This window comes from Heliconius melpomene, chromosome 20, assembly GCF_056956725.1.
Source record: "Heliconius melpomene rosina isolate 202511_hmr_F chromosome 20, ASM5695672v1, whole genome shotgun sequence".
Lineage (NCBI taxonomy): Eukaryota > Metazoa > Arthropoda > Insecta > Lepidoptera > Nymphalidae > Heliconius > Heliconius melpomene.
The window spans coordinates 11,742,347-11,757,396 of record NC_140408.1 but is presented as its reverse complement, the minus strand read 5'-3'; the positions used below and the strand labels follow the sequence as shown (position 1 = coordinate 11,757,396).

At 29.6% G+C, this 15,050-nt stretch overlaps 2 protein-coding genes across 2 annotated transcripts; one reads left to right on the top strand and one right to left on the bottom strand.

The window, feature by feature from the left end:
- The first annotated feature begins 221 nt into the window (after positions 1-221).
- On the top strand, positions 222-15,002 carry LOC146528014 (uncharacterized). The gene is made up of 8 exons (XM_085204567.1): positions 222-1,917; positions 2,312-2,441; positions 3,344-3,419; positions 3,605-4,413; positions 10,418-10,599; positions 11,107-11,236; positions 12,113-12,188; positions 12,372-15,002. The coding sequence occupies exons 1-8, from the start codon at positions 1,748-1,750 to the stop codon at positions 13,415-13,417; spliced, it is 2,619 nt and encodes an 872-aa protein (XP_085060693.1). The 5' UTR covers positions 222-1,747; the 3' UTR covers positions 13,418-15,002.
- LOC146528015 (uncharacterized) lies at positions 5,295-8,452 on the bottom strand. Its single transcript, XM_085204740.1, has 4 exons — positions 8,311-8,452; positions 7,762-7,854; positions 6,965-7,057; positions 5,295-6,350 (listed from the first exon to the last, which is right to left on the bottom strand). Exons 2-4 carry the CDS (start codon positions 7,845-7,847, stop codon positions 6,221-6,223), a joined length of 309 nt encoding a protein of 102 aa, XP_085060866.1. The 5' UTR covers positions 7,848-7,854; positions 8,311-8,452; the 3' UTR covers positions 5,295-6,220.
- Positions 15,003-15,050: the final 48 nt, after the last annotated feature.

Below are 15,050 nucleotides of genomic sequence, written 5' to 3'. Positions count from 1 at the left end.
AATCGCTTTTATTTGGTTTTATATATTTTTGGGAACCCGACGTTTCGAACACTAAGTACAGTGGGCCGAGGTCGCCATTCGTCCGGTAAAGAGTTTCATTTAATCCCCAAGTGTATATCGAACCCACCACCATCGTCTTAAAAGTCAATTCTTGTCTCACTACGACATGATTATTTGATTTAAAATACCTACTATAAAAAAATCAACATTCTTACCATATCCTGAAAAAAATATATTGGTTTTATTACTTTTTTTAAACACTAAATATAAATAATAATAGATAGGAATAACAATATGGATAGAAGGCTAGTTTGAAGATATTCAGTTACAACGCAATGTGTTATGACAGAGTTACTTTCGAATTTATAATATAGGTATGGATGATGACTATAGACATGACGGTTAAGTTTCGAGTCCTATTCGAGGAATTGAATTATTTTCCTAGTTCTGATAACAAGACAAGCGACGCGGTGTGGAGCTCCTCCATTCAACAAGCAATGTCTTAAAAAATGCATGGTGCGTGGAAACAGAGTGTATTACTTACTACTAGTTTATGTCTATCTATTGTGCTATATGAGTAATAGAACGTGAAGTTATAATAAAAATTTTAGATTGATGCGGAAAGAGTAGTGGCTTATCACTTGGTTTTCCCTGTCTACCCTGTCATATGCGAGAATAACACAAAATTTAAATGAACACCGCAGTTATAAAACATTAAAGCGAAATTAAAAATAACCTAATAAAAAAAATATATTTCTATTCATTTCAATGAACACAACTCAACGCTGAAATTATGTATTATTTTAATTTAACGTTTGATTGACTGCTAATTAAATTGACTTTCTTAATTGTAAATGTAATAATATTTTCACTTAATACTTTATAGACACATCTTATATTCGGCAGAGAGAACATATTGTGAAGACATTATTTTCTCAATTTTCCACCCGAATTTAAAATATCGCATATTGAGTAGCGGAACTCAACTCTCCGCTTTGTCTTAAATTGTAATGTATTATTTAATGATGATGGTTTCGGCTTCGGGTTCAAATTAAAGATTTTATAATTGGTAAAAAATATATATATGATATTAAATACGGATACTTTGAAGTAGTGTTTAAGTAATATTAAATAGTAAAGACATTATTAAAACACAGATCTAACATGACTTATTTTATTTCGTTGTACGATCATTTAAAATTTCTAAATGTTTCATTAATTCACTACTTTAAGAAAATTTTCTCTATTTGAAACATCTCTTGGTTTTATGCAAAGTAGATAGAGAGAACCTTGTGTTAAATCACTTCTTTCTTTACCCTTTTATTACAATTTTTATATATACATTATGCCAACAAAATATTTATACATAAGTGATGTGGTAAATATTTTTAAATGCAAATGAACTACAAAAGTTTTAAAAATGTTTCAACTATCAACAGCATTTCCCTAACGAAAAAAATTTAAATTCCTAGAAACATGAAGTTCTCACCTCACCTTACCTTATTTCCTTATATAGCAAATTATAAATTACTAATATATATATTTTTAAAAAATACCACATTAAAGTCCTAACAATAACAAAATATTTTTAATATAGCAACATTATCTAATGTCAAGTCAAAAGAAGTGAAATTCTAAGAGACACATAGCGGTTTCCAATAATAATAAATTACATAAAAATGTAATAAATAAGTAATAATTATTTATTTATTTTCGAATATCTAAACATATTAAATATAATTTAAACATGTCTTTCGAATGCGTTAAAAGTGAAGTCCCTTCATCATCGAATGATATTATTATTAAAAGCGAAAAAAAATATGAAAATGAAGACTATAATATAAAAGAAAATAGTAATAATATAAATTTACCTGAATTTGTAAATGTTAAACAGGAACCGTATTTACCGGATTTCGAGTGAGTATTAGTTTTTATTCTTATTTAAAATGCTTGAATGTATAATATTAATATTTTAATACACAGGTACACATACACATGTTTAATATAAATTTATTTTATTACCGTTATAGTAGTGGTTACTAGCTTTCACTTAGTGAAGAATTGCAATTTTGTAAACATTGCTTTTTCTGAAAAATAGTTGCTCAAAATGTCCCTCTATCTAGTTTTGCAATGATAAATTATCTTTTTAATACACTGGGTTAATAAAACAGTATTATTTAGTACCTTTTTAAATTATTAATATTGCTTTAAGTGAGTTTTACTGTCTCAGGTACCTGCACTGACAGCAATGATGTATGAAAACTATAAATGTATAAGATCATTCCTAATATATATTTATAATAATTTTTAGTTCAGAAACCCCTGAAACAAATATATATAATGACATCAAACCAAATATTAATATAAAAACTGAACCAGGATTACAATCTATGAATGTCGAAGTTAAAATTAAACAAGACCCTTTGGACTTTGAAGCTGAGGTATGTTTATTATTGACTAGGTTTTAAGTTACAATGAAACAATATAACTTTCCTCGATAAATAGACTACACAACACAAAAATATTTTTTCAATTCAATCCAATTTTTTTTGAGATTAACATGTTAAACCATACATAGTCTTCAGCCTTATAATAATAGTATAAAAATATTTAGACATCACATTTAAAAGCCACTGAGAAATATATGCCTATTATAACAAGATAAAAGTAAAGTATTATTAAATGTTAACTCTTCAACTAATATTTACAATTATTATAAAGTTACTCAAAAGTTTTTGAGGTGCAGTGTTGCAGCATCTGACTGTAAACATTCATAGTTGTGAGTTTGACACATACTCAGGGGGACAATTTCTTTGATTATAATTTAAATTGTTTCCAAATTTCCATTCTGGCTAGACAAAGCATGCTGTGTGTTTCTAATACTGTAAAAAAATATATTTTAGCACTTTATATTTTCTACTTTACTACTTTTTACTTTTACTATATGTGGTATAAAAAATTGAATTAAAAATCAGATTAAATTTGCTTCATGCTGTATACCGCACACAGCAGGGTAGGCACAGAGAACCTAGTGTTGAGACACTGTTCGCACATTCCACCGAATTTTGGAGGCATTGCGTGCTGAGTGGCGGAACTCAACGCACTACTTTGCCTCGACACCAGAATGAAGAAATGGAAATGAAAAAACATTTAAATACATATTTAATCTCCTCAAGTGGGCATTGAACCCACAACCAATTGTGTTTACAGTCATACTGCCCGTGCGCCACGACGTTATTTATATAGGATATAATGAAATATTAAAAATAAATAAATAGTGATATCAGTATGTATGCATCTTATCTATCAATTAAAAGTAAATAATATTTTTTTTATATTTTAGGAGGAGAAATTAGAAGTTTTTAAACCTATAATACAATCTGTTAAATCAGAATCTTCTGACATTTATATTAGTGATGGTGAGTTGTAAAAATATTTTGTAACAATAAAACTTTTTATTTGTTACCGACTAAAAAAAGACAAACTGTCAATTTTTTTTATAAAGATTTTCTTTTCTGGAGTTTTTTTTAAATTTAAAATTAATACGTTCACATTTTATACGAATCTTAAAACAACCAAAACTTAAACTTATCTTTCATTTCAGTATCAGAAGAAGTACTAAATCTAAACTCTACTAAAGACGGTAAATTCATGTGTCCAATGTGTTATAAAAGATTTGCGAGCAAATCTAACGTACAACGGCACATTCTATTACATACGCGAGAAAAATACGAATGCAAAACGTGTTTCCGTCAATTCGTTAATCCCCACCATTATGAAAGACATTTGTTAACCCATTCAACGGAAAAACGGTATAAATGCGAGGATTGTGGCAAATTGTTTCGAACCGCCTCCAATTTGAAACAACACAAAAGAACCCATCCGGTTGTTAAACCGTTCGAATGTGAACAGTGTGAACGTAAATTCGATCTAAAGGCTAATTTACTAAGACATCAAAGCAGAGGAAATTGTAAAAAACCGAACAAAGAACCGATCGTATGCACTATTTGTGATAAAACGTTTAAAAAAGAGTTTTTGTTGAAAAGTCATTTACGGAAGCACACAACAGAAAAGCAGTTCATCTGTGATAAATGTCAAATGGCCTTCAAATATAAGTCTACCCTAATTCGGCATGTTCAACTCCATAACGGGATTAAGCCGTATTCTTGTAAGATATGCCGAAAGACTTTTACTCATGCCGGCCGCATTAAGCCTCATATGAGGCGGCACACTGGTGAAAAACCTTATAAATGCCCAGTCTGTAATAAACTATTCGCTCACAAACATAATATGCAACGACATACATTAAGCCATGCGAAAAAAAAAAACCTAGTTTGTGATGTGTGCAACAAAACGTTCCCTATAGAAAGTCGGTTAAAATATCATATGAGAACTCATACTAAAGCGAAACATTAAGAATTATAGATAACTTTTCTGGGTTTATTTAATATTTTTCTTTTATTTATATTTAGTAATTAAAAGGCTTCCATTTTTATTTAAATTTTACAACTAAAAACAACTAACATATTACATGTTTTCCTTTAATTACTATTACTATATTTTATAAGTACTATTTAATATATTGATTTGGATCTGTAATAAAATCTGTCTATAATAAAAAATACTTGTCAAAATTATGTTTTTTTGACACCGTTATAGATAACGTTAGGGATGTAAATACAGAGAGAATCCGACTGTATCGCGACAGGTCTGGCTTCAATTTCCCCGCGTAGAATGATTGTTTTCATTTCCTCGCTCTAATACCGGGGCAAAGCGTGGCATTAAGTTCCGCCACTCATCACGCAAAGCCTCAAGAATTTGGCGGAAAGTGTTGATTCGTAAGTGTCTTAATGGGAACGGAGTGTTTTAATACTAGATTCGAAGGTTCCCTCTACCTTCCCTGCTATGTGCGGTACACAGCAGATGGGATGAAGCTAAAAAAAGAACATACAATTAATTTATTATGTCTTTGTATAATTGAACAGTCTGACTGTAAACGAGGTGGTTGTGGGTTCAATAACAACACTTATATTCATTTTTCCGCTTAGAAAATACAAGATACGATGTTAAATTACTTCACTTAACACATTATTCATAATATGTTTTGATTTCGAAAGGAAAACAGAGAACGGAGGGTCTTAACACTGTTTCTTCTCTACCTACACAGCTATATGCAGGTGATAAGTATATATAATTTTTTTATTTAATTTTTAATATTTAATTTTTATATATATATATATATATATATATATATTTATTTATTTATTTTCATGGGAAATTTTTCTCCCATATCATCACTCTGCTAACAATTTCATTGGGGTCGGTCCCGTGACTAGTTATCGTGTCAGTGCAATTTTCTTTCTTCACTGGGAACCACGCTTGAAAAAAAAAGTATTAATCAATGTTCATATATTAGGCGATTTTGGGGTCAAATACCAATGGTGGAAGTAATATATTATGTTTTTCTTAATAAAATCTGTGGTTTTCCCGATTATTACACATGTTAAATGAAACTCTTTAGGCTTTAACCGGATTAATCGCTTTTATTTAGTTTTATATATTTTTGGGAACCCGACCTTTCGAACACTGCAGTGGCCCGAGGTCGCCATTCGTCCGGTAAAGAGTTTCATTTAATCCCAAAGTGTATATCGAACCCACCACCATCGTTTTAAAAGTCAATTCTTGTCTCACTACGACATGATTATTTTATTTAAAATACTTAATATAAAAAAAATACATTCTTACCATATCCTGAAAAAAAAATATTGGTTTTCTTACTTTTTTTTAAACACTAAATATAAATAATAATAGATAGGAATAACAATATGGATAGAAGGCTAGTTTGAAGATATTCAGTTACAATGCGAAATTAAAATTGTTTATTTCGTAGAACGAAAAATCTCCAACTGACAAACGCCCGCCCTGTGGTTACAACACTTTGGACTAGGGCCTTCTTTCTCCTGCCATATTTTTTGAGCTTCACATTGTAACTCTTATATAGCAGGATAAGCTGATGGAATCTGCGAACCTAGTGCTAAGACACTTCGTTCCCATTGTATGTTGAGTGGCGGAACTCAACGCCGCGCTTTGCGTCGTTACCAAAACGATGAAATGTAAATATTAAATATTTCGTTTCCCCGAGTGGGAGTAGAACTTTTAACTTTAACGTTTAACTTAATTTCTTTGCTATCAAAGTATGACGTCCGATACTGAAAATAAACTAAAATTTATACTTACTTTTAGTTTTAGATTGACAATTTTCTAATTCTAAATAACAGAGATTGTCAAACGGCTTGAACTCGTACTTCCAATCGTTGTATCTCAATCTCATGCCACAAACTAATCCGTAACTAAATTAGAAAGACAGGATGCTAAAAGTTTTTATAAACATTACTTCTTCTCATAATAGTGTGGTGTTTCCGTTTCGTTCTCCGAGTAGGGATTGAACCCACTACCAACGCTGTGGCAATCGGACCACACTGTCCCTTGATGGTCATACTTAAAATGAATGATTGTTCGTTTATTGCAACGCAAAAACTACTGAACGTATATAGATGGAACTTTATAGTAATAAAGCTTATACATCAGAATAATACAGGCTAGAATTTATGTACACATTTTGTATAATTTACAATATAACAACAGGCTAAAGCGGGCGAAGCCGCGTGTGGATCGCTAGTGTTTAATAATATTTGATGAATTTGTCACAATTACTTCGTTTATCCACTGTCACCAATCATTCAAGTCGAGATCCTCCAGCCTTACGTGATTTTCCTCCAGTATGATCGACACTGCTCACGAAGGTCAACCGAGGTCAATTTCTATTTTAATATTTATTTCTATATCTAATAACACTAGGTAGAGACTGTCTCTACATAGGAAACTAAAATAATAGTAAAAAGAGAGTTTTTCTCTTTTGACTATTATTTTAGTTATCATTATAATAAAAAAAAAGAGTTCTTACTCCGTAAATATTGATGTGCACACTTGGTCGCACGCTGTGTTACTAACGTCCTTGTTTAAATAGAAGGCATTAGGGTGAGCTGTCGATGATTGTCTAAAAAATGTACGTAAAATTTAACTACGTTAAAATTTTTATACGTTTTCTAAAAAGTATTTTTCTTTCCCAAGTGTGGAACAACACTTTAAAATATTTTTTAAATAGCATTCTCTCTTGCCAAATGATAATTCTTATTAATTATCTTTGGGTGGCAGAAATATTTCGAGATGCTAGAGCGTATAAGAATTTCAACGTAGCTTGATGAGAACGTATGGCTTAGCGGTCAGAGCGCCTGGGCGGTTACCAAAGGGCGCAGATTCACGTCGCGCTACGTTAAAACTTTTATACGTTTTTCATAAAGTATATTAAATTTCCTCGCTCTGGTTTCATTCAGTATACACAGAGGTAACAGAGAGACAGTACTAAGAATTAAGAACTCTGCTTACCCAGCTATAGACATAGATCGTGAAGTTAATACTAATATACGTTTTAAAACTTGTTAATGAAATTTAAGGGTTAAGTAAACATCAATTGGTTTTTATGATTATTTCCGACTTTCCTCAAACAAATACATTATTTATTATTTAATAAAACATCGGAAATTGTGTTAACAAATTTGGCTTAGGTATTTGAAGGATTGATAATTATTATTTTATTAACAGAATGGATTTATGTTGATGATTGATTTGAAGTCTAGTAATCTAAACCCATACCTTACCTTAATTAAGACATTATGTTGTTAACCATTTAGAGATCCTTACCTATAGAAGACCCAATCTCCTTTCTTCCAATACGGTTCGTAAAACTTATCTGCTTTCTTCTTTGTATTAGCTCTCGGAGGCGTCATCAAATATCTGTAATAATGAAAAATAATATTTTTATGGTCTTATCATTAATATATATTTTTTTAATAATATGAATTTTTTTATTTTCTGAATTAAAAGTTCCGTTTTAGTTTCCGTTTTCTAGACAATGTGTGTTAAATGTAGGTAGGTAAATACCTACTCTTTGCCACGTAAATCAAATCTCGCTCTGCCTACCCTGCTATAGATATGCGCTTTGAAGCTAAAAAAATCATTAATTAATTTGTTTCATTGAAACATTACTTATAACATTTATAGGTTTAATATGATGTTTATATTGTAGACTACGAAAAGAAATCAAACGCACACTATTTGGAATACTGTATAGGCTCGAGTGAAGCGAAAATTTTCGTCAAATACGCAACATATTGTAATTACTTAGTTAGCGTTTAAAAAATGATAATTATGTTTCGTTATTGATGATTAGAAATAAAATGAAGAATATACTTGAATCACATGTGTAGTGTATGGCCCACAGACACTACACACACTTAAAGAACACTGAGATCACTATCACTGGCTCACTACTACACCAGACCAGCAGCAGCGCAGGAGCACGTCCGACCTGCACCGCCTCCGCGACAACACTCCCCCCCTCTACTGGTGTACACTAGATGAGACAATGCTACATATCTATTTAATAGATACAAACATTTCAACATATTTATTTATATTTGCTTAAAATTCAAAAAATAACATAAGTAGGTAACTAAAACGTCAAATTACTAAACGTACCTAAACTAACGTCAAATGATAATGCACATGTTCAAATATTCACCCTCTCATTCCCTTTCCAAACTCAGCCAGCTCGGCTGACATGTCGGGTCTTGAAGACTGTTGCATTGATTTTAAAGCGAATGATAAAAATACTGTAAACAAGTAAAACACAAATGTGTGTCAAAAACAATGTAATACTTATATATAACTGATAGTGGACCCGAACGCGGCTACGCCCGCTTGAACTATACGAATATTTATTAAATATATTTATGAAATTATTTTCAGTTTTCAATCTCACTTTGGGTAACGTTTTCTAACAACAAACTTTGCAAATCGTTGCTTAGCAACGGTCGCATAGCGACGGTTGTTATTAACATGGCGGAATAAATTGCATGTCAAACTAATAAATATTTTAATATATTGATATATATCGAAAATATTACAAATATGAGAAAAAAAAGTATCCTGTGTTCATCCCGAGACCCTCAAGTATTTCTATATGAGTATTTTATCACAATTAAATTAGCGGTTTGGCCCTGATTGCGTAAAAGGCAGACAGAATTTATAATATAGGTATGGATGATGACTATAGACATGACGGTTAAGTTTCGAGTCCTATTCGAGAAAATGAATTATTTTCCTAGTTCTGATAACAAGACAAGGTGTGAACCTCCTCCATTCAACAAGCAATGTCTTAAAAAATGCATGGTGCGTGGAATCAGAGTCTATTACTTACTACTAGTTTATGTCTATCTATTGTGCTATATGAGGAACAGAACGTGAAGCTATAATAAAAATTTTAGATTGATGCGGAAAGCGTAGTGGCTTATCACTCGTTTTTCCCTGTCTACCCTGTCATATGCGAGAGTAACACAAAATTTAAATGTACAGTTATAAAACACTAAAACTAAACAAACAACTAACCTAATAAAAAATATATATTTTTATCCATTTCAATGAACACAACTCAACGCTCAAATTATGTATTATTTTAATTTAACGGTTGATTGACTGCTAATTAAATTGACTTTCTTAATTGTAAATATAATAATATTTTCACTTAATACTTTATTTAATACTTTATAGACATCTTATATTCGGCAGAGAGAAATACAATACAATACAATACAAACATATTGTGAAGACGTTCTTTTCTTAATTTTCCACTCGAATTTAAAATATCGCATATTGAGTAGCGGAACTTAACTCCCCGCTTTGTCTTAAATTGTAATGTATTATTTAATGATGATGGTTTCGGCTTCGGGTTCAAATTAAAGATTTTTTAATTGGTAAAATAAAAAATATATGATATTAAATACGGATACTTTGAAATGGTCTTTAAGTAATATTAAATAGTAGACATTATTAGAACACAGATCTAACATGACTTATTTTATTTCATTGTACGATCATTTAAAATTTCTAGATGTTTCATTAATTCACTACTTTAAGAAAATTTTCTCTATTTGAAACATCTCTTTTTTTTATGCAAAGTAGATAGAGTGAACCTAGTGTTAAATCACTCCTTTCTTTACCCTTTTGTTACTATATCTTGCTTTTGCTACATTATGCCAATAAAATTTTTATATATAAGTGATGTGACAAATATTTTTTTAATGCAAACAAATGAACTACAAAAGTTATAAAAAAATATCACATTAAGTACTAATATCAACAAAATATTTTTTAATATAGCAACATTATCTAATGTCATGTCAAAAGAAGTGAAATTCTAAGAAGAGACACATAGCGGTTTCCAATAATAAATAAATTGCATAAAAATGTAATAAATAATAATAATTTATTTATTTTCGAATATTTTCTATAAATTAAATATAATTTTAACATGTCTTTCGAATGCGTTAAAAGTGAAGTCCCTTCATCATCGAATGATATTATTATTAAAAGCGAAAAAAAATATGAAAATGAAGACTATAATATAATAGAAAATAGTAATAATATAAAGTTACCTGAATTTGTAAATGTTAAACAGGAACCGTATTTATCGGATTTCGAGTGAGTATTAGTTTTTATTCTTATTTAAAATGCTTGAATGAATATAAATAATATTAATATTTTAATACATAGGTACTTGATGTTTAATATGAATTTATTTTATTACCGTTATAGTAGTGGTTACTTAGAATAAATATGAATTAATTTGAATGTAAAGTTCATTGGATTTATAAAAATTAATGTACAGTTACTCAATACTTTCTATTGATGTAACTACTCCTGCGTATAGCTTTCAGTTAGTTTCGGTTAGTGAAGAATTTAAATTTTGTAAACATTGCTTTTTCTGAAAAATGGTTGCTTAAAATGTCCCTCTATCTAGTTTTGCAATGATAAATTATCTTTTAAATACACTGGGTTAATAAAACAGTATTATTTAGTACCTTTTTAAATTATTAATTTTGCTTTAAGTGAGTTTTACTGTCTCAGGTACCTGCACTGACAGCAATGATGTATGAAAACTATAAATGTATAAGATCATTCCTAATATATATTTATAATAATTTTTAGTTCAGAAACCCCTGAAACAAATATATATAATGACATCAAACCAAATATTAATATAAAAACTGAACCAGGATTACAATCTATGAATGTTGAAGTTAAAATTAAACAAGAGCCTTTGGACTTTGAAGCTGAGGTATGTTTATTATTGATTAGGTTTTAAGTTACAATGAAACAATATAACTTTCCTCAATAAGTAGACTACACAACACAAAAATATTTTTTCAATTCAATCCAATTTTTCTTGAGATTAATATGTTAAACCATACATAGTCTTCAACCTTATAATAATTGTATAAAAATATTTGGACATCACATTTAAAAGCCACTGAGAAATGTATGCCTATTATAACAAATGACAAATGTAACAAATATTAACTCGTCAACTAATATTTACTATTATTTTAAAGTTACTCAAAAGTTTTTGAGGTGCAGTGTTGCAGCATCTGATTGTAAACATTCATAGTTGTGAGTTTGATACATACTCAGGGGGACAATTTCTTTGATTATCATTTTAATTGTTTCCATTTTTCCATTCTGGCTAGACAAAGCATGCTGTGTGTTTCTGCTACTGTAAAAAAAATATTTTAGCACTTAATATTTTCTACTACATTTTACTTTTACTATACTATGTGATATAAAGAATTGAATTAAAAATCAGATTAAATCTGATTTTTAATGCTGTATCCTGCACACAGCAGGGTAGGCACAGGGAATATCGTGTTAAGACACGCTGTTCGCAAATTCCGCCGAATTTTTGAGGCATTGCGTGCTGAGTGGCGTAACTCGCTGCTTTGCCTCTACACCAGAATGAAGAAATGGAAATATAAATTTAAATAAATATTTAATTTCCTCAAGTGGGCATTGAACCCACAACCAATTGCGTTTACAGTCATACTGTGCCCGTGCGCCACGTCGTTATTAATATTGGATATAATAAAATATTAAAAAAAAATTAAATAGTGATATCAGTATATATGCATTCAAAATATATATTTTTTTTATATTTTAGGAGGAGAAATTAGAAATTGTTAAACCTATAATACAATCTGTTAAATCAAAATCTTCTAACATTTATATTAGTGATGGTGAGTTGTAAAAATATTTTGTAAGAATAAAACTTTTTATTTGTTACTGACCAAAAAAAGACAAACTCGCAATTTTTTTTATAAAGATTGTCTTTTTGGAGTTTTTTTTAATTTAAAATTAATACGATCACAATTTATACGAATCTTAAAACAACCAAAACTTAAACTTATCTTTCATTTCAGTATCAGAAGAAGTACTAAATCTAAACTCGACTAAAGACGGTAAATTCATGTGTCCAATGTGTTATAAAAGATTTGCGAGCAAATCTAACGTACAACGGCACATTCTATTACATACGCGAGAAAAATACGAATGCAAAACGTGTTTCCGTCAATTCGTTAATCCCCACCATTATGAAAGACATTTGTTAACCCATTCAACGGAAAAACGGTATAAATGCGAGGATTGTGGCAAATTGTTTCGAACCGCCTCCAATTTGAAACAACACAAAAGAACCCATTGGGTCGTTAAACCGTTCGAATGTGAACAGTGTGAACGTAAATTCGATCTAAAAGCTAATTTACTGAAACATCAAAGCAGAGGAAATTGTAAAAAACCGAACGAAGAACCGATTGTATGCACTATTTGTGATAAAACGTTTAAAAAAGAGTTTTTGTTGAAAAGTCATTTGCGGAAACACACAACGGAAAGGCCGTTCATCTGTGATAAATGTCAAATGGCCTTCAAATATAAGTCTACCCTAATTCGGCATGTTCAACTCCATAACGGGATAAAGCCGTATTCTTGTAAGATATGCCGAAAGACTTTTACTCATGCCGGCCTCATTAAGCCTCATATGAGGCGGCACACTGGTGAAAAACCTTATAAATGCCCAGTCTGTAATAAACTATTCGCTCACAAACATAATATGCAACGACATACATTATGCCATGCGAAAAAAAAACATCTAGTTTGTGATGTGTGTAACAAAACCTTCCCTAAAGAAAGTCGGTTAAAATATCATATGAGGACTCATACTAAAGCGAAGCCGTTTATTTGTGAGGTTTGCCCAAAGACTTTTTCCCATAGACAGAATATTATTCGACATTATAACAGAAAACATCCAAATGAAACCTATGACTGCAAAGATACAGACGCAAGTGTGGCTAAAGATGTATGGGAAAGAGTAAAAAATCAAGATTTGGAAATAAAAGTTGACTTCTGTGAAGTTAAAATTGAAATTTCTGATCATAGTGACGATGAAAACTTGGCGAAAATACAAAAATGATCACTTTTTGGCCATAATTGGTTGATATTAAAGATTTTAAGCATATGTGCTGATAGTCATAACAATTACTGAAGGTAACATACATTTTTCCTGATCGTATTGTCTTCTATTTATTATTAATTTACTGAATTTACCCTTAAGTCTTTTCCTATAGGCAGAATATTAGTTATAATCTAAGTTCGTCACTAAAGACGATGATAATTTGACGAAAATTAATAAAGGAGCACCTAATTTCCATTTTTTGATTATTCTTCACTTTATCATTTCTACTCTCAACTCAAACTTTTCTTTATCATAATCTTTACTCTATCATTAACATGATTCTATCATTACTTTGACTTTATCAAGGAGAAGGCGAGGTAAAATCGATTTTTCTTCATTAATATCGACTTTATCATCTTGAAATTTCGGATAATACTGGTTTAACTTCTCCGTAAATGACTATAATTTCTCTTTAGAGTATTAAGGCAGATTTGCTGATAAATAATGAGCATCAAACTTTCTTTTTAATCTTGTTTTTATAATTGATTGATTTTTGTTAGATATTTTTGTAACAAAAATCAATCAATTATAGAGGGTTTTTAAAACCTCTTAATTGTAGCGTAAGTTTTTATCAAATTGATGTTTTTAAAATGTCGTTTAAATTTAGAAAATAGTGACAGTTTGATGAAATCCAAAAAATGATTATTATTGTTGTTAACAAATAATTATTTTTAGAAATTCTCATTATCTTAAATAATCTTTATCATTTTAAGGGCATGGGCAATGGCATATATAAATAAAATGATTGTAAAAGTGTATAAAATACTGGCAACTATATAAAAGTTATGGATTTGATTCCAACTCGGGGATAAAAATTACAATTTTTCTAATTAGACATGACGCTAATTTAAGATAAATTTGAACTTTGTCTAAATTGGCGTCATTTGATCAACTAAATACAATATTTCTAAAACAGACAGTATTTGATCCTTAATATTTATTGGAAATTTTTCAAATTATTAGCATAATATATTCAATTCTATAGTATTATTAGCAATTTTATTTGAAAAAAAAATGAATAAAATTTTTATAACTTTTATTTTTTTGTTTTTAATTTGTAAATGTTGAAAGCTTCTAGTGAAATTTAATGTATAGAATTAACTCTTGATAACTTTATATTACTTAATAACTTTGAAATTATTGTTTTTATTCAATATTTGTATATTGTATAGAAATGAATATTTTGTTTTGTTTGTATTAGTGAAATAGGTGGTAAGACAATGTGCGGGGTTTAGTTCCGCCACTAAACATGCTGTCTTGAAAGTCAAGAACAGAGTGTCTTAACACTAGGTTCCTCCTGTCTCAGCGTGAAGCTAAAAAAGCTATATTTTATAATTCAATTTATTTTTTGTTATTTAACGTTGCTTTAAACGTCAGTTAAGCTTTTGTATATATTTAAAAAGATCAATTTCTTTAAGAAAAAATAATTATATCTATATATTTTATATGAGCACTGTTTTTAATTAATTGAGTTGTTATTATATTATAGTTATTATTATATTAGAAATAAAGGAGATATGTAAAAAATAATTGTTTTATTTTTTTAGAGTACTTGAAAATGCGTTAGAAGTAGTGGTATAAGTTTTATTGT